This window comes from Ambystoma mexicanum, chromosome 6q (genome assembly GCF_040938575.1).
Source record: "Ambystoma mexicanum isolate Mex_15411 chromosome 6q, UKY_AmexF1_1, whole genome shotgun sequence".
Lineage (NCBI taxonomy): Eukaryota > Metazoa > Chordata > Amphibia > Caudata > Ambystomatidae > Ambystoma > Ambystoma mexicanum.
Window position 1 is genome coordinate 1,302,407,722 of NC_090937.1, and position 25,617 is coordinate 1,302,433,338.

Sequence of the window (25,617 nt, forward strand, 5' to 3'; positions counted from 1 at the left end):
AGATCTTATGCAAATGTGAGACTATTTAGCTTCAGGTGACCCAACTTAACTGGGAATGTAATAGCCTCAGAACAGATGGTTTCTAGGTCACTAATATACAGATTAAAAAGGGTGGGTGCCAAGACACAGCTTTGTCTAAGGCCCACAAAAGTCTGAATAGGGCCCATCACCACACCCTCTTTCGTCAGCCTAACCTTGACAGATGTATTGCTATGTAAAATAGCCATTAATTGCACTAGTTTTATGTGGGTCTGACCATCCCAGTAGCTTGGTCCAGAGAAGATATTTATTCACTCATGTCAAGGGAGGCCATGCATTTAGTACCTAGTGTCCCCCTTTTTCACTGATTCCAACAAGTGTCCCATAACAGTGGCGTTAAGGGCAGTGCCCATGCCTGATCTGAAACCCACCTGGTAGTGATTTAGCTCTCCTAGGCGCACAAGCGAGAAATTCAAGTCTTGTAATAAAAGAGACGAATAGCTTGCTGGCTGCATCCAGGAGTGCAATAGGCCTATAATTGTTTGGATCACTGGCCAACACGTTCTTGATGAAAGATATGATAATAGATTTGTACCAGGCCAGAGGAAAGACATGTGTGGTGTATATAGACGATAACAATACTCGCAGGGTACTCACCTAAGCCTGTGGATCACTTTTAAGAAGAACAGGAGCCAAGCCGTTCGGGCTGAGGGCCCTGGAGGCTTTGGTTTTTGAAATTGCCCCCCTGCACCCAAGGATATGTTTGTAAGTCCAGAGGACCCCTCAAATGAGAATCATCCGAAGCCACCTCCTTTGGACCAGAATACTTAGCCAAATAATATTCAGTCCAAGTAGATTCTGTATATCTAACAGGTCAATGTTTGATTGACCAACCCTAACCTGGACCCCACAGTCGCCCAAAATACAGAGGTGTTGCAATGGGTCAACTGTTCGAGAATGTTTTGATTGCCTCTTTGTGAATTTGGAATTTAAGTCATTTTACTGGGTTCTTATGGCTCACCAGTATACGTTGCTTGCCCTGTGCATAGGCTTCTCTCGTCATAAATTTTGCTTGAAGGTTTCTTAAGCGTGTTCTCTTCAGTTTCTTTGTCTCTGCTAGAATATTATTCTAGGCATGAATGTGTATCTTGGGCTGTCGGAACTTGCCCTTATCTGAGAGAACTGTTAAATTCTGTATCGTAGTTTTGTTGAAGTTATCATTAATAAAAAGTTTCCATCCCTTCCCACTCCTCTGATCTTCCAAGTCTGTGATGCTTTGATGGATAGATAAGTAGTTACGGCATGCTGTATCTTTCCATTTTACCGAAAAACCTCACCTTTCAATCGACAAGTCATATGTGATTTCACCTTTACATCTAAGGTAAAGTACAAGGGTGAATGGTCACTGACTCCAAGATCCTGAATTACCAGAGGCCTTCTCAAAGCGTTTAAAATTGAGTGACATAGATATAGTCTATCCAGGAGGAAGAGGAACCTCTACTCTAGGATGACAGCTCCCCCAAGGCCAAAGTATACACCAGTAATACCAAATGGAGGCCCCATTGGTGTATAAAGCTATCCCATTTTTGACCTCGCAATATCTGCCCAAGGGTCCCAACCAGGATGTTTCTTTGTTGTTTAGTCTTGCCCCTTCTATCCAAGTTGCATTAAAGTCACCACCCAAAATGATGTTTAAGGGGGTCCAATGTCCAGCCATTGTGTACATGGGTGTGCCAAAGCGCTTGCATATGTATTTATTTATTTATTGTGCATTTGTAAGGTGCTTATACATAAAGTAAAATTGTATTTCAAAGCGCCCATAGGGCAACAGGGAGAGAATGAAAACAAATAAAACAATCAAAGATAGAGGTGGACTTACTAGGCCTTGTGAGCATTCACAACGTGCAAGTGCAGAGAGAGGGAGTGGGGGTAAGTGCTATGTGTAGCAAGATGGAAGTGCTAGGTAGTGAGCAGATGAAAGTGCATTGGTGGAATGGTCATCCGCCAATAAATAAGTAAGTGCAGGCCTGTGGTGACATAGGCAAGTGGGTGTCAAGGCAAAGTGCTGGGAGGGATGGAGGCTGTAGGCTATTGGTTGTGGGAGGCCAGGACCTGGGAGGACACATAAGGGTCCTGGTCACCAATCTCAGCAATTGTGGGATTTAGCAGAGGAGGGAGGTAGGGAAAGAGGCAGTGAAAAGGAAAGACTTGAGGAGCTTCCAGAATTTGAGGAGATCCGGCTCAAGACAAAGAGGACGAGGGAGGCTGATCTATAGGAGGGAGCCTGCTGAGAAAAGAGATTGGACACCAGCTTGCTTTTTAGCGAAGTGCTTAACACTCAAAGAGTGGGTTCCGGAGGAACGTAATGATCTGGAGGAATAGTATTTAGTGAGAGCAAGTTGTAGATAGCGTGGTCCCCGGCCCCAGACAGCCTTGTGGAGAATGTCGTGGGATTTGAATTTGATCCTTGGAGCAAACGGGAGTCAGTGGAGAGTTTTTAGGCCTGGAGAGATGCAGCCCTTGTGCTTGAGGCCAAGGATAAGTATTGCAGCCCTTTTCTGGATTAGCTGGTGGGGTTGTAGGGAAGAAGAGGGTAGATTAAGGAAAAGGCTACTGCAGTAATCTAGCCTGGAGAGAACCAGCGCTCTAGAGACATTGACTGTCTGGGGGGAAGTGATGATAGGAAGAATTCCTTTGAGGAGATGGAGTTGAAAGTGGGACTTCCTGGCAAGGTCATGAATGTGAGGTATGAAGGAAAGAGAGGAGTCGAAGATGACTCCAATGTTTCTGGCATCAGATGAAGGAGAAGGGGGGGAGCCCATAGAAGATGGCCAGAGTGAGGGACAGAAAGAGGGAGCAGGAGTCCCAATAGGAAGTATCTCAGTTTTGCTGGCGTTGAGGCAGAGATCATTGGAAATACACCAGGACTGGATGGCAGATAGGCAGTCAGAAATGATGGAGGAAGTAAGAAGGGGATCAGAGGAGAAGTTTGAGGAAGAGTTATGTGCCATCTGCATAAAATTTGAAGTTTGGGGAGAAAGCGGAAATTAGGTGTTCAAGCGGAGTAAGGTAGTTTTTAAAGAGCCAGGGAGAAAGGTTGGAACCCTGAGGGACGCCACAGGAGGAGATAGAGGTGGGGGAGGAGAAAGAGCCCAGAATAACTTGGGATGGACGGTCACTGATGAAGGAGGTTATCCAGTCCAGTGCCCACTCCGAGATACCTAGGGTATCGTGGAGCCGTTTTATGAAGATGGAGTGGTTGACCATATCAAATGCAGAGGAGAGATCAAGTACAATGAGAAAAGCTGGAGAGTTGGAGTCAAGAGATGCAAGCAGTTCCTCACGGGTGTTCAGAAGAGGAGTTTCCGTGCCTCTAGATGCTCGGAATCAAGATTGATGGTCATAGAGGCAACCAACAAGTTCACTGTGCTGAGTCAGTTGGGGGAAGACCAGCTTCTCCAAGTGTTTCCCAAGGAAGGGGGAAATAGATATAGGGCAGTAGTTGGCTGGACAAGACAGGTCTGCAGAAGGTTTTTTCAGGAGGTGGCACACCTAGGAGTGCTTGAGGGAGGAGGGGAAAGATCCCTTAGCAAAAGAGTGGTTGCAGAAATCAATGAGTGCAGGGGTGAGGGAGCCGATGTTGTCCTTAATGGTTCTGGAGGAGCAGTGTTGTCTTTCCTGGGTTCCAATAAAGACTAGCAATCAGTACATTCAATTTGGGATTATCTGTTGTTAAAATCACTGCCAATAAACCATTCGAATTTGTCACAAGTTCCTGGTAGTTCGCTTTTAGTCAAAGACCAATCGCAATTGCAAGACCTCCTGACGGTCGTCCTGTAGTACCTTTGGTTGGAGGTTTTGTAAAAGTAAAGATACCTTCTAGTTCAAAGTGTGTACTACACATTGTTTCTTGGAAAAATAGGATCTGTTTGTCCTAGAAGAATTTTGTCAATTAAGAAGCCCTGTCTAGGTTGTTAAAGTCGCAGGCATTCCAAAGAAAAAATTGATATGTTAGAGGTGTTAATGCTGCTGTGGGACTAGTCTCGACATCGTAAACATCTTTACTGCAGCCTCCAGCCATGACCAGTCCTGATTGGACCCTGTGGTAACCCCTTGGGTTAAACCACAAGTGTGAGACAATTGTTGAGCAATTGGTTATTGTTGTTGGACACTGTTTGTTATAGGTGCCATTGTAGGATTCATTACTAAAAAGGACCTTGCCTCTGCCATGTTGTCAATTTCATAGAGATCAAGCCCCAAGGATTGTAAAGTACCTTGCTCTTCAAAGACCAATTCCGTAACCAGGTTAGAATATAAATGGCATAGCAAGCGATTACTATCTTGGTCTGAAAATTCCACAAAGTGTTTTTCTCCGGAGTGCAATGATCTCAAAGATGGTATCACTTGGAATTGCTTTAGAACTTTGTTCCTGTTCATATATTAACCCATCCAATTGATTTAGATGTAGGCCTAATAAGAGTCCTAGCGTCTTTTGTCATTTGCTCTTGGTTGTCTAGCAGTTCATTGGAAGTAAATCGCAATGGCTTGAATAAGGTTTTGAACCATTTTGTACCAATACTGCCACCTGCGCCCAGTTAGCCCCAACGTACTGTTGTTGGAAGTTATTTATTTATTTATTTATAGAGCACTTTACACCAAGGCGCTGTACAGTGGAACAACATAATACAAGATAACAACAACAAGATAAGAGTGGGAGCAAAATTACATCATGAATTATTCGACAAAACAGTGCAAAGAGCAATTAACTGAAGGTGGGGGAAAGGGGAGTGGGATTAGGTGTGGGGGGTGGAGATGAATTGGACGAGGGAAATGGAAGGGAGAGGGAGAAGGTGGAGGAGAGGGAAGAGAGAATATCAGAGGGAAGGGAGAGGGGGGAGGGGAAGTAGCGAGGACAGAGGGGGAGTTTTCAAGGAGGAGAATGGAGGAGGAGGGATTTAAGGGAAGTGCGAAATGAGGTGAAGGTCGTGGTAGAGCGGCTGTGAGAGGGAGTGAGTTCCAGTGCACAGGTGCAAGGAGTTGGAAGGAACGGAAACGGGAGGAAGCGCAGGGGGATGGAGGTACAGTGAGAAGGAAATGATCAGAGAAACAAAGGGAACGGGGGGTAGAAGGAGAGAAGGGAGGAGAGATAAGGAGGAGCAAGACCATGGAGGGATTTGAAGACAAGGCAGAGAAAGTAAAATTTTAGCTGTAAGTGAAATAGTAGCCAGCCAAGGTAACAGAGTGAGGAAGAGATGGAGTCACGGGAGGCATGGAGACAAAGGGTACGAACAGCAGACTGGTAGATGGATTTAAGAGGGGCAAGATGAGATGCGGGAAGTCCAAAGAGTAGAGAAGAGCAATAGAAGAGGCGGGAAAAGATGAGAGAGGAAATTAGGAGTTTGGTAGCATGGAATGTGAGGGAGGGGCAGATTTTTTTGCGAATATTGTAGAGGTGGTATCGGCAGGTGCGAGAGGTGAGTAAAATGTGTTGGGAGAAGGTGAGAGAGGAGTCAAAGAGAACGCCTAAATTACGAGCTTGGGGAGAGATAGGGAGATTGGAGGGAGGAAAGTGAATGAAAGGGGGTGGAGAGGGAGAAGGAAGAGAGTTAGAGGGGAAGAAAAGGACTTCGGTTTTATCGGTGTTAAGAGAGAGAAAGCGGAAGGACATCCAGTTCTTGATAGCAGTGAGGCAGGAGGAGAGTTTAAGGTAAAGGTCAGTTGTGAAGGAGGAGAAAGAGAGAAAGAGTTGAGTATCGTCAGCATAGAAATGGTGGGAGATGCCAAACGAGGAGCTAACAGGGGCAATGAGGGAGGTGTAAAGAGAGAAGAGGAAAGGACCAAGTACAGAACCTTGAGGAACACTGTAAATAAGAGGGAAGGAAGGAGAGGTCTGGCCACCCCATGATACATCGAAGGAACGGGAGGAGAGGTAAGAGGATAGCCATTTTAGAACAGGGCCTTTAAACCCGAAGGAGGAAAGAGTGTGGAGCAGGAGTGGATGATCGACAGCGACAAAAGCTGCAGAAAGATCAAGGAGAATAAGGATAGAGGATTGCTTGGCATGCCGAGCAGAGAGGAGGGAGTTAAGGATAGAGGTGAGAGCAGTTTCTGTGGAATGTTTGGGACGGAAGCCAGATTGGAAGGGAGGAAGGAGAGAGGAAGTAGTGACAAAGGATGAGAGCTGAGCGTAGGCTAGGCGCTCAAGAAGCTTAGAATGGAATGTTAGAAGAGAGATAGGTCTGTACTTAGCAGTGATAAGTGGATCGGCAGAGGGTTTCTTTAGAATAGGAATAATCGTTGCATGTTTGAAAGCAGAGGGAAAGGTTGATGAGGAGAGGTAGGTATTGAAGAAAGCGGTAAGGTAAGGGATAAGAAGAGGGTAGATCTTGGGGATAAGAATGGAGGGAAGAGGGTCAGAAGGGGCGGATGTAGGGTTGGCTTTGGATAGAAGGGAGGAGGCTTCGGAAGGGGAAACAGGTGAGAAGATGGACATGAAGGAAGAGGGAGGAGAGGGGGGAAGAGGAGAGGGGGAATCAGAGAGGGAGTTGATTTTTTGCCATAGGCTGAGGATTTTGGAGGAGAAGAAGTTAGCAAAGTCAGAGGGAGAGAGTGTGGAGTTGGATGAGCGATCAGGAGTAGGAGGAGAGAGAAGACGAGAGAGAGTTTGAAAAATACGACAAGGGTGGGAGGCTTGAGGCTGGAGAAGGTTAGAATAGTAGGTGGATTTGGCCGCTGCAAGACAAGAGTTGTATAGCGCGTGGTAAGAGAAGTAAGAGGTTTGATTAGAAAGCGAGGGAGTTTTGAGCCAGAGTCTCTCCAGCCATTATGTTTTCTATACTTAAGATTGGTGGCTCTGCTGTATGTGGACTATAGGGCATACCAACGCCTGTGCTGGAGGAGAAGATGTTATTTTTTGTTGATTACTTGTTTTTACTTTCTTAGAATTCGCTAAGTGCGAGTCTTGGTGCCTTTAATTCCTCGAAGGCTCCAATTTCCTCAATTGAGTCATTGGAGCATTCCTCCACCATTGACAGTGATCTCAGAAACTTTAGTGAAGATTTAATTCTGTTGTCATTTTTCAATGGCAGATTTTTCATTTTCTTCTTTTGTCGTTGATGTTGTTTTTTATTTTCAGCTCTTCTGTTGCGTAGTGTGGCCAATGTGACGGAAGAAAATGAAATGTACAAAATTGCTATGACACTCTGATTGTCATTGATAGTGTCAAAAGTGACCCTGTGTGTTGACAACACCGTGCTGCTCCCCAGCTGGCACTCAATTAATAGGGTTGGACTGTTAGGTGTCAAGCTTTGTGTTTTCACAATCCGACAAGTACCAAAACCTGATGTTAAAAATACATTTCTATCGTTCTGGTTGTTGGTATCAGGCTGACTCACCTTAGGTTTTTTCCTTTTCATGTTCTTGGAGACTATAGTCAGCACTTTTTGAATCTTACTATCAGTCTGTAAAATTTGACTATGATTTTCTTGGACTGATTCTTGGATGTTGTCGTAAAGTCAAAGTAGAGATTCCAGCACCAAATGCAGAGATGAAATAGATGCTGGACCCAACATATACAGAATAGGGAGAATGTTAGACTCTTGTCTATTTGAATATTTTGCGGAGTAAGAAAATCAGAAGACTTCAGTCCATCCCTAATGTTGGACTTTGGTTGTCGTCCACCGTTTGTACTTGATGTTGTGGCCATGCAATTGATTTAGTTAGTTTGGTTGGTGAACTTTCCAGCCCACTTTTGTCCTTGTTGTTCATGTCGCCCATGTCCCTACACAAGCGCAAAAAAGATTAATCCAGGATGATAGAGCCCTCAACAGCGTTATTTGCGGAGAGAGGGGCACATGAAAACCATATTATTCAAATAACTGTTTGTTCCACTGTAACCAAGGAACTGTTTATCGCCTAATATGTATGACCCTGAACGGAGAACTGTACACTGCTTTTGCCTGCAAGCAAGTGAATACGATGCCCTAGGGCAGATGCGCGCTTTATAAATGGAAATAAATAAATAAAATAAATGATGCCTCACTAGCAGTTGCTGCTCTTAACACCCCTCTGTGCACACCATTAAACTCGTGAACCATTGATGTAGTACTACAAGAAGGAATAGACAATTGTGGAAGCAAGTAAATGATCTTCCAAATTCTGCCCCTCCTCAGATGAAACAGTAGACTCAAAAAGGATTTCATCAGTAGTGCCAGGTGTCACTAAGTTTGGTTGATTTAGTATGTGTTCAATTGACAAAGTGGCTGGATTCTCAGCCACGTGCATATTTTGTGACAGCTTTGCTGCAAAAATAATTTTTAATTGTTTTGTTTGGGTTGGGTTGCTTTTCATAGGTGTTTAACTCTGCACTGTTAAATCGGAACCAATAGCAGCATTGTTAGCTTTTTTTTTTATAAAGAGAGTATACAGGCTACTCTGATCAATGTGAATTGAGTTTTTACTTTTCAGTGCTGCTGGGATTTTTCCAAGAAAAGGACACAATAGCCGCCTGGCTTTCACAGCGTAGTAGAATTCATTTTCACTGCAGTACAGTATTCAATGGTAAAAAAGAAGAGGGTTTTTCCAATCTTCGTTCAGTCTTTGTTTGACCGACCCTCGTAATAGACTGACACACTTGTCAAACTGTTGTTTTTATAAAAGTTCATGGAATTAAAGCAGTTATTTTGCAGGGAATACCGCAAGCCATGTAATTAAAGGTTAGACTTGGATTTCTTCTTGTTTCTTTCCAATGTGAATAGCATTTGTAAAGATGATCTCATTACAACAAAATGTGTATTCCAGGCAGCGTGAGAATATATGCATTTCTTTATTCTGCCATGTTAGTAATTCATTCAAACTATATTGTTTGAAACTTGAAACTCAAGAATAGGAATGGAAATGCCATTCATTTAATTTTGCTTTGTGATGGACATTGAAAGGACAGGTTTGGATTTATAAGTTCATTCCGAAAGAGAGATGGAATGAAGGAGCAGAATTAAATTGCAAGTGTCTGTTCCCGCATGTAGGCATACTGAGGAGAACAAAGGCCTCCAGTCTAGTGGGAACTTGATGCAAAATGAGAGGCGATGGTCAGACCAGATAGCTTAAGGCCACCCCAAAACGAGCATGCAAACAGTGTAAAGGCGTGCACTAATGGCACCAGGCCTTCCTTCAAAGAGATTCCACATGCTTTATTTTACAGCAATTCATAAACTGAATACATTGGCTTATGAAAAGGTCAACAGCAGAGGTCAATGATATTTAGATGCATGACATCTGCCAAATGCATTGGATTAGTTAAGGTTAAAGGTCATTGAAGGTATGCACAATCAACACATTTTTCTTTGTATAAGTGGTGACATAAAAAGGGAACACTTAGGTGGCATGTCATCGCTGCCCTCTTGAGGAAAACTGCTTCAATAAAACACCAAAGAAATCCCAATTCATTCAAACAAGCAAAAATCTCTCTTAAAATGTGTAATAACAAACTTAAGCCTTGCATCATCACTCAAGCTCTGATTGATTTGAGTTTTCGATATATAGTAAATAAAAGAAATTTCCATCAGAAGAGTGAAAGTGAATTACATGTTATTTTGCAATTGGCCCATATTTGCACAAAAATGTGTACAATTGTCAAGAATAATCAGAATTACATCATGTAACTAATCAAACTGTAAGTCAAAATGTAACTTTTATTAAGTTAACATAGATGAGTCAGAAATTAGAGCATTCAAATGAAATATTCTTTTCTCAATTAGGGGTACTTTCCCCAACCCTTGGGACTGGAAAGCCACACCTCTGACCAGCCAGAGAGCCAGGAGTGGAGTTAGGTCGAATGCAATTGAATGCACATAGGAAAGAAGGAGAGAATGGATTATGGAGGTTGAGTTTGGGTGATGAAGATTAAGGCGGGAGACAAACTAGAGCTTGGAGAGAAAAAGGACTGATACCACCCAGAAGGGGAAGACTGGTCCATTGGGAGAAGGACGCTATAGCAGCCCATAAAGGGTTGACCTGCCAGCCCTTGGTGACTGATTCCAAAAAGACCACCAGAATTAAGGGTTTGCTGACAGGATGACGTCTGGCTGACTGGTTCCCTTAGCTGGTTTTCCCTAAATCAGAAGTTGCATCCTAAGAGTAAAACAAAAGAAACACATACAGTCTCCTCACAATATCTGCAATGTGAGTTTGCCACATCTATTGGTTTCCAGGCCAGTTGTACTTCTCTAGTAGGCATAATGTTCAGACGACATCTCAGGAAGAGATTTTTGTAATGCGCTGAAGGGAATTTCTGGAGGCACATAGGGGGATGATTTAAACCTTTGTTCTCCGTCCTCAAGATATGGGTCAAATGATCCTTTCCCCTACATTCCACTGTTTCAAGCTTTTTAAGTTTTGTTTTCACTTTGATTGGATTAGAGTCAAGTACCTCCTTTTCGATACTATAGCTTAACAGGAGCGCCTCCACTTTCAATTTCCATTGCCTCAGACCATTATCTTCCTTGCTCTCTAATGCGTCTTTAAAATCACAAAGGGTATCAAACTGTCCACACAAACACTTTTCCTGTACAGTGTTATTATTTTCCATAGTACTATTGACGCCATTGATTTGAGCCATAACTCGTATCTTATAGCGGCCACTGGGAGCGTGTCTGGCAGTTTCAAGATCCTATGCCAAAAATACCCTTCCAATAGCCCCCACACTTTCCGTGACAGGCTTGACAGGGATTCTGAAAAATTGGAAACACTCTTCAATTTAGTAACTACTTGTAAGGCATTAGCAGACCTTAGAACGAGTTATTTGGGGGCTCTAGTAACTCAAATATGTGCATTGATGGCTGAAGACTGGTGGGAGTGGGTTTTACTGGGGGGAAAGACTAGCCTGGTATTGGCTATGATGAATTTTGTGGAATTGATTCTGAAAGGAAATTAGTAATTAAGGGCAATGTTGAGAAGTATGGGAAGATTTTGGCTGGAAAGTGTACATTTGTTCTAATGCTAAGATGTTAAATGGATATGAAATGTTTGAAAAGATACTATTGAGAGTCAAACGAATGTAAATATAAAAGGTTTCTCTTTTAACTTGTGCCTCTGAAAAACCAATAAAACATTTAAAAAAGAAAAAAATATATTATTCTTTTAAATACATTCAATTTTGTCTGTTCTTTGCCCTGAATTGTGGGGTGGGATTGTATAAACATGGGGAGATCGGTGTTAAATGAGCATGCCACGTCTATTTGAACCTAGCCCAAATGTTATAAAATACACGTATTTATTTATTTTATTTATTTATTGGTCATTTACATAGCACATATACACTTAAGCAAGAGTTTCAAAGCGCTCCCACGCAGGGAGGACGAGTAGGTAAGCAAACAGAATTGACATTCCTATCAGGCATTAGAACATTCAGAATGGGCAAGGCTAATTCATGGAATTTGTGCGCCGAAAAACGGGGATTTGTGCGCCATTCTGCTCGCAAATCCCCATTTGTTAAACAGGGATTTGCGGACAGAATGGCGCTCAAATCCTTGTTTTTCGGCGCACAAATTCCATGAATCAGCTTCTATGTATTTGGAGGTACAACATAGAACACAAGGCATACAAACTGATTACAACATATGACATAATTATTGTGTGTGCCTGACGGTGGTTGAAATAAATCAAGAGCTATACATATAAGAGGAGAGGGAGGGTAGGGTAAGACGAAACAAGGCAATGAGAAGAAGATGAAGTGCTGTGAATATAAAGGAAGAAAGTGGGGAGGCGGGAGGAGAGGGGTAGCAGAGGACAGGGTAAAGGGTAAAGAAGGAAGAGGGTAAAGAAAGTGCGTGGGAGAGCATACAAATGAAATACCAGATGGAGGGTGCAGGATGTGAAACAACATGATTCGAAGTCCATGAGAGCACACAGATGCATTCCAAGATGGAGGGTGCGGGATGTGAAACAACATGATTCGAAGTCCATGAAAACACACAGATGCATTACAAGATGGGGAATGCAGGATGTGAAACAACATGATTCGAAGTCCATGAGAGCACACAGATGCATTACAAGATGGAGGATGCGGGATGTGAAACAACATGATTCGAAGTCCATGAGAGCACACAGATGCATTACAAGATGGATCCCATCACATCCCTCACTGACCGCCTTTCGGAAAACCCTGAAAACGACCCTGTTCATCTAACAATTACATGGCCTAGCCCTCATAATTGTATTGTATGATGTATTATGTGATATATCTGATCACAAATCACTGCCTTAATGTAACCCAAGGCACAACCTGCTCACATTGTAACTAAGTCTTCCTGCAAGTAACAGTGCCACAATGCCCCTGGGCTGCCTGCGCGCTATATAAATTTAATAAATAAATAAATAAATGGAGGATGCGGGATGTGAAACAACATGATTCGAAGTCCATGAAAACACACAGATGCATTACAAGATGGGGAATGCAGGATGTGAAACAACATGATTCGAAGTCCATGAGAGCACACAGATGCATTACAAGATGGAGGATGCGGGATGTGAAACAACATGATTCGAAGTCCATGAGAGCACACAGATGCATTACAAGATGGAGGATGCGGGATGTGAAACAACATGATTCGAAGTCCATGAGAGCACACAGATGCATTACAAGATGGAGGATGCGGGATGTGAAACAACATGATTCGAAGTCCATGAGAGCACACAGATGCATTCCAAGATGGAGGGTGCGGGATGTGAAACAACATGATTCGAAGTCCATGAAAAGACACAGATGCATTACAAGATGGGGAATGCAGGATGTGAAACAACATGATTCGAAGTCCATGAGAGCACACAGATGCATTGCAAGATGGAGGATGCGGGATGTGAAACAACATGATTCGAAGTCCATGAAAGCACACAGATGCATTACAAGATGGAGGATGCGGGATGTGAAACAACATGATTCGAAGTCCATGAGAGCACACAGATGCATTACAAGATGGAGGATGCGGGATGTCAAACAACATGATTCGAAGTCCATGAAAACACACAGATGCATTACAAGATGGGGAATGCGGGATGTGAAACAACATGATTCGAAGTCCATGAGAGCACACAGATGCATTACAAGATGGAGGATGCGGGATGTGAAACAACATGATTCGAAGTCCATGAGAGCACACAGATGCATTACAAGATGGAGGATGCGGGATGTGAAACAACATGATTCGAAGTCCATGAGAGCACACAGATGCATTACAAGATGGAGGATGCGGGATGTGAAACAACATGATTCGAAGTCCATGAGAGCACACAGATGCATTACAAGATGGAGGATGCGGGATGTGAAACAACATGATTCGAAGTCCATGAGAGCACACAGATGCATTACAAGATGGAGGATGCGGGATGTGAAACAACATGATTCGAAGTCCATGAGAGTATACAAATGAAGTACCATATGGAGGTATCTCGTAGTATCTCGTGAGTCACCTGCTGTCACATCATGGGAAGGACATAGATTGCTCTATAATATCAATGTGTCAGGGAAAAGAACTAGCAATTTCTACATATGATCTTGTCAGATGATACGATTTATGTATGAAATATATGCAGGTGCTACATCCCATCTTTACAAAAATGTCTAATGAGACGTTACAGCTATGCTCTTAGCAGGGCACATAGCAAGGCTAAAACAAGAGAACACCTGTTCCAGCCCATGTACCTCAACCCTCCTGGGCTGAATGCCATTATAAGAAGGCAAAGTCACAAGTTATAATTTGGAAACTTTGCCTCTGCACTGCTGCGTTAGTAGAGTAAAAACTGTTTGGGGAGGTGCTTGGAACTTTGGTGGACTGAGACTTCTTAAAATGGAGCAATGGCCAAAGGAGCCATTATGTTCATGGGTGGAAAGCAATATCATTCCTTATAGCTGCATAGTTCAGGCAGATTTTATAATAAATAATATATACTGCTGAGGAACATAACTTGGGGAAGGGTCATTATCCCAAAGCTATCATGACTCCTCCCGAGGACTATAAGTCTTCAATGTCTACTTGGCCCCTTTGACCCACCTGATCTCTACCTTCTCCTCTAACTGTCAATGTTATGTGGATGACACTCAGCTCTCATTCACGATCTCCTCAGCTTCCTTTCATCTCTTGCTCATTCCGGACTGCCTATCCGCGATCCAGGATTGGTGCTCCTCCAACGACCTCTGCCTTAATGCTAGTAAGATGAAGATCATTCCCATTGGGACCGCTGCTCCCTATTTCACTCTGGCCGCCCTCCTTAGGCCCTCTTCTGTCAGCTTCCTGTGAGGCAAAAAACCTTGGTGTCATTTTCGACTCCACCCTCTCCTTCTCCCCGCACATCACAGACCTTGCCAAGAAGGCCCACTACCAGCTGCACCTCCTCAGAGGTATTCTTCCTTTTCTCACTTTCCTCCAGAAGCTCACTGTCTCTCGAGTCCTGGTTCTCTCTAGACTGGACTTCTGCAATAGCCTCTTTCTCAATCTTCCTTCCTTTACTCTCCGCCCTCTGCAACTAATCCAGGACAGGACTGCAATACTTATCCTTGGCTTCAATCCCAAGGACCGTATCTTTCCAACCCTGAAATCTCTCCACTGGCTCCCGGTGGCTGCAATGATAAAGTTCAAGAACCTCTGCATCGTCAACAAGGCTTTCTGAGGCTGAGGCCCACACTACATCCAACTTTCTCTTCCAAAATACCTTCCTGCTCGAGCCCTTCGCTCAGCTACCTCCAACTCTCTCAGGGTCAGAAGGTTCTCCAGGCGGAGAGTGGGGGGTAGATCTCTCTCCTCTGCAGTTGCCTCACTATGGAATGGCCTCCCTGCTCCTCCCAAACTTGGGCCGGACCACCTGAAGTTCCGGAAGCAGGTCAAGACTTTACTTTTCTCCTCTGCTTTCTCTCTTTCCCTCCCCTGCTGATCAACTGGCTGGTGCGCCAACTGGTTGCTTGGCTACCCTCCGAGTCTCACTGGGTACCAGGCTCCTTCATGATCAGTCTCCCCTGCACTGCTTCTGGTCCTACAGCGAACTTAGTGGCTGTAACTGTAACCTCTACAGTCCCCTGCCTCCTTGCACTTACCCAAATCTGCACTGCCCTGCCTGCACGTACTCAGCATTGCTGCCCGGATTGCACTTATTTCCTTCCATCTCCCTGACACTTCCACCTGCACTTGGCGTTGTCGCACTTGCACGATCTGAATGACACAAGGCCTAGTAAGATCGTTTGTCTTGTCCTCCCTCTGTGTTCCCTCGTCTTGTCGCGCCTAGAAACACCTGTGTACAGACGCGTTATAAATGACATATCATATCATATTAGCATATGGTGATAGTAGCAATATATGTTTTGCTGTTTTGGAGGTAAAGTAAACGTTTTTACTTTAAGACTGAGTAAATGACATTGCGAAACAGAGTTAGTAAATGAAATTTGGTTTTAGTTTGTAGTATTTAAATTACATGATTGTCTTCATAGGTTAAGTATTTTCATTGCAACTTGATTGAATTGGAACAAGTTTAACTTGGGTGTGCATTAGGTGTCATGTAAAATTAAATGGTTTAGCTATAATTAAAATAATGTTCCAATATTGTAGCTCTTTTGTGTGTTCAGTAGCATGTTGCACCAAAAAAAGGTCCTCCCAGATAAAATGGCTTGTTTAAAAATGTTGTGACTGGAAATTGTATTGTTGTTGCCTTGTCTGCTTCTGAAGACAGAATGTTCAACATGCAGTCAATACCAGTAGTTATTGACTGCACTCTAAACATTCTGATTGGCTTAGAGAATGTCAATAACGATCTCCATGTGCTGATAGTATGTACATCACTCCTGTTTGCACTATTGTCCAAAATATGCAAAATCCCAACAATGAAACTGAGCAATGGGTCAGGTTTTCCAGCACAATGTTACCTTTATGGGTGTGCTTTAGACTATGGGGCTTGCGCTTGTGGTAGTTTAAAATTTTTGTTTGTCAACTAGAGTTGTTTACATGAGAATATTTTGATACTTTTAGATTAAGGTTGGTTGTTGTTTGAACTACTGTTTGACAGTAAAAGCCCCGCCTTGTTTTCAAAATCCGTAGCCTTTATTATTTATGTAGATGTTTCTTATATCCTTAATGCATAGTGTGACATGCTTTGCAGTTGTTCTACTGGCCCTACTGAACATTGCAGCTGAATGCTGTTAAAGAGGCATAATAAAGCCAGTCTGTATGCCATTTGGCTGCTTAGCAATGGGCAGCCTCTGTAAGAACTGGTATCTTGACGGACATTTCAGGCTTTTCTTTTTCACAGCTGTGAAGCAAGGCATGTACATCGGTACATTAGTGTGATATGTTCTTTTTCTCTCTCACCCTTCTATATCTTTGTATATGATTTCACAGGCTTCTTGATGCATTTGTGCATTTAGATTTCCCCTTTGCCATTTTAACTTACATGCAATCTATTTCATGGTTGGTCCTTTTGGGTGGCCACAGACCGTGGGACAGGAAAAAGTAGTGCTTGCTTCTAAACATCATTTTAGTGCCCACCTGTGAGACTCTGTACTTAACTTAATTATAAGCATGCGTTTAATATTGTCAAATTATGCTTTATTTTTAACATTTACTTTTCTGGAGGGATCATCCTGATTTTTTAAATGGTTTAATAAAATGCATGTCATGTGTATTAGTACATGAGCGTTTGTGTGTTAAAGGTGATTGCTTGGTACAGTGTATGTGTTGATGAGAAAGAATCACAATGAGAACGGGGAGTGGGAATAATATAACCAATGAGGGTTCTGTCTGCTTTGCATAACAAGGAGCATTTTGGGAACATGGGAATGACCAAAGATCTTAAGATCTTACAAATATGTCAGTGCTAAAAGAGTTGTATGACTGAATCACTAAATACCTACTGCACACTCAGTTTTGAGTTTAGCGATCAAGTCCTTTTAAAAATGTATTTTTACAAACGGTACCCTTACAATAAAGCAGTTGTTATATCACCTATATACATATCCTTAGACAGCAGGTTTTGGATGTGAGAACGTATGACTGCTTATCTTGTTAATTTGAGCCTCCTGACTTTAGAAAGGGTTCCCTTCAAAAGAAGGCCAAAGACAGCAGAGAGACACCAGTGGGCAGAGAGGTGTGGACAGAGAACCTCTCTGCATGCGCTGCTGCCTGTGCTTTGCTCGAGCTGAGAGCAGAAAGGTTGTCACTGAGTTGGTCTGGATCAGCCTGACTCAGATAAATAAAACAAACTTTATTTTAAACAATGACAAATAGTAAATTATTTGTAAGCATGCCCCTTCTCTGGCAATCTGTTGACCTGATTGTAAGTGGAGAGTTACATCATAGATAACTCGAGCCTCGCTTTTCTGTCAGTCTCTCTCGCTGGCGTGAGATAGACTAGCCGGTTTGTGTCTGCTTTGTGGTAGCTGGACCGTCTCTATGCTTAATCAGGTACTTGCAGTGGTTACTATCTAACTATTAACCCGCGTTCTCTTCCTACTGTAAGCATGGGTAGCATGCTGGCTGATAAAGACCCACCAAACATGAAAATCTGATTTTTACTTCTCAACATCCGCTCACTGCTAAAGGTCCTTGATACTATCTCCAACACAGGTTGTGATTTTATGGCCATCACGGAATCGTGGCTGACCACAGATACCCGAAGCTCTGCTACTCTGGCACTACCGTCTGTGTACTCTATGGTCAGAGATGACCGTTTGGTACAGAGAGGTGGAGGAGTGGCTATACTTGCTTTCATCCACCTAAATCTCCACCACAATCCCCATGATACTTTGGATGGCTGCAAAAGTCTACTGGCCAAGATTAAGTTACATGATATCTATTCCTTAACAGTAATCTTGATATATCGTCCACCCTCTGATGCACCCGACTTTGAAGAATAATGTATTAATGTAATTAATAAAGTGACCAAGGCTAACACTCCAGTACTCGTTCTCAGAGACTTTAACCTCTGGGCTACTGTATCTGATATAGATGTCACCCAATGCCCATGGTCACCCCGTTAACAAGTGACCTTCAGCTTTTCCATTTCCATTTCACAAAAGATTCCCCTTGACAATACGCTCTGGCAAGAAACTTGAAGAAACTCACAGCTCAACCATTCTCTCACCACGTACTACATGAATTAAAACCTGGGCACTTTCACAAATTCCGATGACTTGGCTAGCCATTTTACCAGCACTCTCAATCACGTTATCGCTGCCCTTGCACCTAGGAAATCTTGCTTAGTAAAGTAAAAAACCACTACAAATTCGTGGTTCAACGACATCATTATCAGCCTATGCTATGATAAACGTAAAGCCGAGAGAGAGTGGAGAAAAAATCTGACCTCCGCACACCTTAACGCTTACAAACGTTCAGCTGCTAATCTGAAACAAGCAATCATATCTGCAAAGTCAGATAATTACAACACTAGGATAGCATCTGCTCAATCTAACCCCAGTCAATTATTTGAAATCCTGAAGGAGTTCGAAGGTAAAACCCAAGGGATCTCCACTGTACAGAAGGATGCAGATTGGTGTCCGTCAGTTCACAAAGAGCTCAATTAAAAACATTAGGGCATAAAAAATAAATCCATCGATTCTCAAGTTAACGTAATTTCTCCCGTCTTAACGCACCAGACTCATCAGTACACCTCCCCAAGAAAGGCTCTGTTCAGACGACCTTTTAATTTAAACCCTCCTCTGAGGACAACATTTGTGAAACTGTTACACATATGAAACCCCCTTTCTGTCTTGGCAATTGTTGTCCAGCTAACCTTTTAAAAGATTGCATCAAAACACTTGCATCATGGGTGACTCGCCTTGTCAACATGTCTTTCGAGGAAGCAAATGTTGCCAGGAACTTGAAAGAATCATGGGGGACTCCTTTATTTAAAAAAAAAAGCACCTTGGATCCTCTAAACCCTAAAAATTACTGGCCAATCACAAATGTGCCCTTTTTATAAGAAATCTTGGACTGGGTGTCCTATTTACAGCTGCAGGACCACTTAGAAAGGAATCACCTCCTCAAACCAAAGCAATCAGGGTTTGGGACAAAATATGGCACCAAACGGCGCTTCTCGATCTCAAGTCCAATATTGCTGGCATCATGGACAAAGGCAAACCTGCACTTCTTATGTTGCTAGACTTATCCGCAGCTTTAGACTTGATCAATCACAATCGTCTCGTTAAAAGATTGGTGGACCAGGCATAGTGCTCTGCTTTGGCTTCCTAATGGATTGAATCCTTTTTGGGCCCCAGATATGCATAATTGGCAGTCGATAATGTCAGCTCCACTCCCACACTCGTCACCTGCGGAGTACCACAGGGCTCAAGTATCTCCCCTACCCTGTTTAATGTATATACCATGTCCCTCCTTACTCTTCTTGAAGACCTGGGTGTTCAATTCACCAACTATGCAGATGACACTGAGGTCATAATCGAGCTATCAAGTTGTCATACTAGCAACTCCAACACTATTAATTCCATTTATCATACTATTCACGCCTGGATGGTGATCAACTCACTCGCCTTGAATGCAGGTTAAATTGAATTGTCGATCATTGCCTCTGGGCACAAAATAAAGAAGCTGGGCTCCGATTATGATACTTTCACCATTGCCGATAATAAGATTAAGGTGGCGAGATCAGTATAGTCTCTAGGTGTCACACTAGACGCAGAATTATCTATGAAGCCTCAGGTTGCAAAGGTAAAAGCCTCATTCTATGTCTCTAAATTACTTGACCACATTCGTCCATACATTTCCCTGCAGAATAGGTCCCTGCTTGCGACAGCACTGGTAAATTCACGCCTCGACTATGGCAATAGTCTTTTGGCCGGCACAACAAAGGCAAATCTTCATACTCTTCAGATCTCACAAAACAATGCTGTTATAGCTGTTTTTGGCCTTTCCCGCAGAGATCATCACGTGGCCGAGGCCAGACGGAAACTTTCATTGGCTCCCAGTAAAACAACGTGTCACACACATCATTCTCTGCCTCACCTTCAAATGTTGTAACTCGGAAGCACCACAATACCTGTCTAACCGTTTAACCCTTCCAACATAGGTCGCTCACTTCGTTCCTACGATGACACCAAGCTCTTCCAAACCGAGATTTAAACTATGCAAGCCTTGGAGGCACAGGATTTGAGGTACAAGCTCCCCTGGTTTGGAATAAAATCCCCAGTCAACTACGGCAGGCCAACTCCATCTCCGAGTTTAAAAAAGGAGTTAAGACTCTCACCTCTTTAACTAAGAGCCAGACTAAACTTAATCTTTCGCCGATATAAACACAGGTAGATTTCTATATGTTTGTAATGTTTCGTTTTTTTGTGCGCTTGGAGGCCCGTGGTCGATTTAGCACTATATAAAAATTAAAATCAATCAATCAAATCCCTCGGTGTACTATTTCCCCTTAGTTGATAGTCACTCATGTGCAATTCTATATGGTGTAAGGTCTGTTCCCCTAAAGTAACCATCTATTGTATACCTGCAAGACCTAGTACAGCACTCTGTTGCTTTCCGAAGCTAGGTCCGCGCTAAATAAATAGCCAAACAAAAAAAATATGTTATTGACATCATTGTGCATATACTTTTTGCCTGTCTCGTGGCAAATGAAATGATAAGAAGCTTTGGTGCATCCAGAATGAGCTAATTTATGACCATCTGGAAACGTGTCATTCTGTTTAGAAGTGTGCGTCATAGTCTTGCCATCAACATGTACACGCTGGTATAGTTACTGTATAGAATATTTCCCATGCCACCTTGCTGACGTGCCAGTCAATTAGTCTTAAAGCCAAGGCGTAGCAAGAGCACAATTTTTAAATACATTTCAGCTACTCCAAGAACAAAACAGAAGCTTTAGTTTATTTTTCGAGCAGGAAGGCACCGGATACATAAGGGCATAGATGTTCAAACTTGGCCGCGCATAATGTAGTGCCTCATGTTTTACAAATGGGACCATTGTCAGGCAGCATTGTAACACAAAGGTGAGTGTTGATAAGCAGCCCCTTGATTAGCCCTTGGAACGTTGCCCAGAACGCCAATTGCCGTGTACTGCATCTGTAATTAACCGGGCCCGTGTGTCCTTTTGTTAACCTGCAGGTTGCACGGCTGGAGCAACTTATGAAACAAAAGCAGACCAGTGGGGGGCCCAAGGAAGCGCTACAGCCACACTCCAAAAAGTCTCGCGACAGAATGCAACTGGAGCTGGACCGTTCGCGCTGCAGAATTTTAGAGCTGCAAGTAAACACCATTTTGTTTAACTGGTATGACTTTTGTGTCACGGTTTTCTCACATCCCATCTTGCCATTATTTCACCATCAATCTGCGTACACACCTGGTAGCGGGTGTGCAGTGGTCATCTCATGAGTAGGCCAAGAATGGACAACCAGCACACTGCTTTGTTTACAGACACTTTCAGGGAATTAAGAAATGCCCACACTTAAAATAGGTGAACTACGTGCTCTCAAAGGACTTGATGCTCAAAGATTTGCACTGCAGCCAATGAGGAGCTGCCCAAAGGCATCCCTGATTTGCACCGGTTACCTTATACCTCATTCCCAAAGCCTAAAGGTTGAGGTGGAAAACTGCCACTCTAACACCGCCCCCCCCCCCCTCGGCCCCAGCCTCCAGGTTTGCCCCAGTTTTGAGCTTTGCTAGTCAGATATATGGTGTAAAACTTTCAAAATATTTTATTTTATATTTATTTGTAATGTGCCGACAACCCGCAGGAATCGGGGCGCAACAACAACACAAAAGGACAACAAATTCCAGGAATGTGTTTGCATGAATTTGTGTGCACTGTTGTTATGGACTGAACAGTATAGGACCTCATTTCCATTGTTTCATATGAGAAAAGACAGGCTTACAATATAGCGACCCATGGGGTGGGCTGATGATTAAAAGATGTTATTTAAACTCTCCTTTATTCGGTTTGGGTCTATTTCACCTAAAACATTTGACCAAATCACATTTGATCGAATTTATTTTTTTGGTCAAAAATGCGGGGGGAGACCACGCAAACCCCCGACCCCACTTCCCCTCAGCCTAATCTATACCCTTACCCACTCCCATATATATATTTAATTAAATTTGACTGAAAAAACTGAAATGTTTTAGGTCAAATGTGTGTAGGTCAATTATGCTAATATCCTTTATTGTTGGCTCATTTATGGTGCTATATCGCCACCCAGTGAAGCAAAAATATTACTGTGGCATGTGCAGAGAGTAGGATGGTATGAAAACGTTTTCAGGTGTCAGGCTTCTTCGTTTTGACTCAGGTGGCAAGTTAGCATACTTTAAGTTTGCGCTCATGGGGGCTTGAAACACTTGTGTATAGGCGCGTTATAAATGCCATACATCATATCATTTTAGCATCACTGTTAGATTTGGCTTTTAGGTTATGGTTAGTGAGTCTACATAGTTTTGACCCACATGTGGTGCTTTAGCGCCACTTTTAGTTTTGACTCATAGGTGGCATTTTAGCATCACCTTGAAAGGCTACATCGTTTTGTCGGACGGGTGGCACTGTAGCACCATGCTTAATTTTGGCTCAGCGGTAGCATTTAAATGCCACCATTTGTTTTGGGACCAAACCGATGGAGACAAGGATATTTTTATAGATGTGTGGTATGTAACATACAACGGACAGTTTACACTGAAAGGCACCGATGAGGCAGATGTTAAAAAGGAGTGCAGGGATGTTGCACTCCTTTCTTGCAGCAGCACCCCTTCAGCCATGCGGTGCGTCTCGCCAGCTCCCCTTCCTGGGACCTGGTTGCATGGCTCAATGCATTTCCCTTAGCAGAGCCAAAACTATTGACTCTGCCAGGGCTGTGTATTCATAGAAACAGGCAGGTACAGTTTACAAGCGTGCCTCTTTACCAGAACGATTCACAATGTTAACGTTCTACTCCGAAAGGAATAAGGAACATATTTTTATCATCACAACTCTCCTTCTTAGACAGCGCTTTGTATCTAACTGATCCAAAAACGAAATCACTGCTGTGTGGATCATTTCACTATTCGGTTGACCTCCTGACCTTTAAAAATGTGTTGTTTCCCTACCTCTCTGACCTGGTCCTTCCCTGACCCCTGGAGTGTTAGGGAAGGGTTGCTGCTCCTTGTACACTTTTCTGTTCTACGTGATGTCATTGTACATATAAAATTTGCCATCCATAGTAATTAATCTCGTTCCATGAGCAGTATACAATCCCTCATGGTGTTGTATCCCCTTTCTTAATTAAGCTTGAACTGCAGCCCGGAATACGCATTTGGCGAGTGAGTTCTCACACAACTTCCATAACTCTTCTATTTGTAAACTTCATTTTTTCCCATTCGAAGTTCTTTCTCTTGGGCAAAATCTAAATCTTTCTGTAAGAGCAAGCTCACATGGCCCCATAAATTAAGTAGGCTACAGGGAGCTGTGACGAATACAGGGAGATCGTCACCTCTCCCCAGACTGGAGCCACCCCCTTTCAGACTAGGTATGCGAGCCTGCTATGCTAAAAACCCCTTTGGGGTGGGACTCCCCCGTAGAGGACAGGGACCCCAATATGGATACAGGCCACCCCTCCTCCTTACTACTAACATATTTGTGGGTTATCAAGGGACTTGTTTTTGCCATGATCTTATACACCCTTCACTAATGGCTGACTTGGCTTCTAACCTTACTTGTGCCCAATCTCCTTTTGAAGACTAAGGAGAAGCGAGTAAACAAGCCACCAGGAGGAGCCTCCCTGGGACAACCAATTGCAAGAGGCTTTCACCAGGCCCTGAGGAGTTTAACCGCACAAAGGAGATGAAAGGAGGTGTGGCTGGGGAGAAAGGAGGATCGTCAATGTTAGCGTGATGGAGCTGAAAAGCGCATCAGGATTGTGCCGCAGCAGGCAGCCACCGGCCGGCCAGAGAAGCCCTGGAAGACTGCAAGAGCGAGACAGTAGACCCTTGACCGGCAGAAGCAGAGCCCATCTGAGAAGTCACATAAGTGACTCCGCCAAGACCAAACAGCTAGTACGAGGAAGTAGAGCCTCGCCCGTCCGCCGCAGAACCCAGTTGAAGAGTCATTCGAGGTGTATGGGCTCTAGGGGTTGAGTCCACTTGTGCTACACTAGGATACTTGTGGGTGTGTTCATTTGAAAACATTAATTATACTTATTAGCTGCAATATCATGGTTGTGGAGGTGTTGCCCACACCTCTTTTTGGGATTATTGATTGTTTGTTCACAGATATCCCACACATGAAACAAAGAGTAAAGATTATTTCTTATATTGTTCTTTATTGATAGCGTGATTTAAGTAGTCAGCCGACACATGTTTCGACCTCTTAGAGTCTTTATCAAGGCTGGTACATTTATGTCCATAACCGGGTGGTTTTGCTGTTCCCGAGGGTTGGTGGAGTGGATGCGTTCCTGGTCTTGATGGGCTGTGGAATGTTGGGCCCCGATGGGCATTGGTCTGGCCGATTGGTCTTAAGCTCTTTGATCAGCAGGTCCGGATGGCACTGGTGGCGTTATGACACAGTTAAAGAGTTATGTAAGCGGCTCTGTGATGAGAAGAGAGCTGACCTGAACCACGGGCATCCTAAGGAGCACTGCTTGAGATAGTCAGGTATGCGGTTGCTCCACGGGAGAGGGATGCGAGCGAAAGAGAGTGAATGGAAGAGAAGCAACCCCGGAGAGTTGGGAAAACCAGAGAAAATAAACTCGGAGTGGGGAGGAACAGAGAAAACCCCAAAGTGGGGATAGAGCAAGAGAAGCACCATAGAGTGGCAAGTGAACAAGAGGAGCCCCCCAGAATCTGGGAGCGAGAAAGAGAAGCACCCTAAAGTGGGGAGTGGGAAAGCAAAATGCCCCAGAGTGGGGAGGATCAGAGAAAACCCCAGAGTGGGGAGAAACAGAGAAAACCCCTGGAGTGGGGAGTGAGAAGGAGGACCGATCCAGAATGGGGAGAACCAGAAAAGAGCCCAGAACGGGGAGTGAGAGACACTCAGAAATGGGGAAGAGCGAAGAGAACCCCAGAGTAGGGAGTCTAAAGGAGAAAAGCCCCCCGGTGGGGAATAGACTTAGAACTCCTCTAAGTGAAGAGGAAGAAAGGCTGGCAAAATCCCTAAGGGTGAGAGACGGGAAGAGTCTCAAAGGAACTGGAAAGAGACAGAGAGAGATATCTGGGGCTGGATGCTCTGGGCCACAGTCGGGCCCACCAAGAACTGTATACTTTGAAATGGAACTATGGGCACAGACCCTCTCCAAAGAGGAGATATGATTGGGGTCAGAATGCAGCAGTCACACTTCCCAACTGAAAACCCCAAAGTCTTGTGTTGATTGTAGTTTTCTTTTGAAGACAGAGAAGCGGTTGGGTAAGAGTAAGATTTCAAACTGAAATAGTGCTTAGGTTTAGGTTAAGATTTCTTTTTTTTGGTTACAAGACAATAAAGAACTGTGTCTAGTAGTCTGGATCCTGTTTCTGACCTGCCACAGCCCTGTCAACAGAGCCATGTATGTTATGTTGTTTGATATTTGTATGGCGCCTACTGCCATTGTTATGTATTCGAAGCGTCGTGGTGAATGAAGGCCTTTTGGAAGACGGTAGTCTGTACAAACATGAAAATAAAAAGGCATTAAATTGCATGCGAATAGTAATTAGAATT

At 43.5% G+C, this 25,617-nt stretch overlaps 1 protein-coding gene across 2 annotated transcripts in view; it reads left to right on the plus strand.

Moving 5' to 3' along the window:
* FAM184B (family with sequence similarity 184 member B) overlaps nucleotides 1-25,617 on the plus strand; it is an 805,260-nt gene that overhangs the window by 266,716 nt on the left and 512,927 nt on the right. The window contains exon 7 of one of the 2 annotated variants that reach the window (XM_069631907.1): nucleotides 21,072-21,212. The exons of the other annotated variant lie outside the window; for it this stretch is intronic. Coding sequence (XP_069488008.1) covers nucleotides 21,072-21,212 — 141 coding nt within the window. The remainder of the gene's footprint in view (nucleotides 1-21,071; nucleotides 21,213-25,617) is intronic. 2 annotated transcript variants of the gene reach the window in all.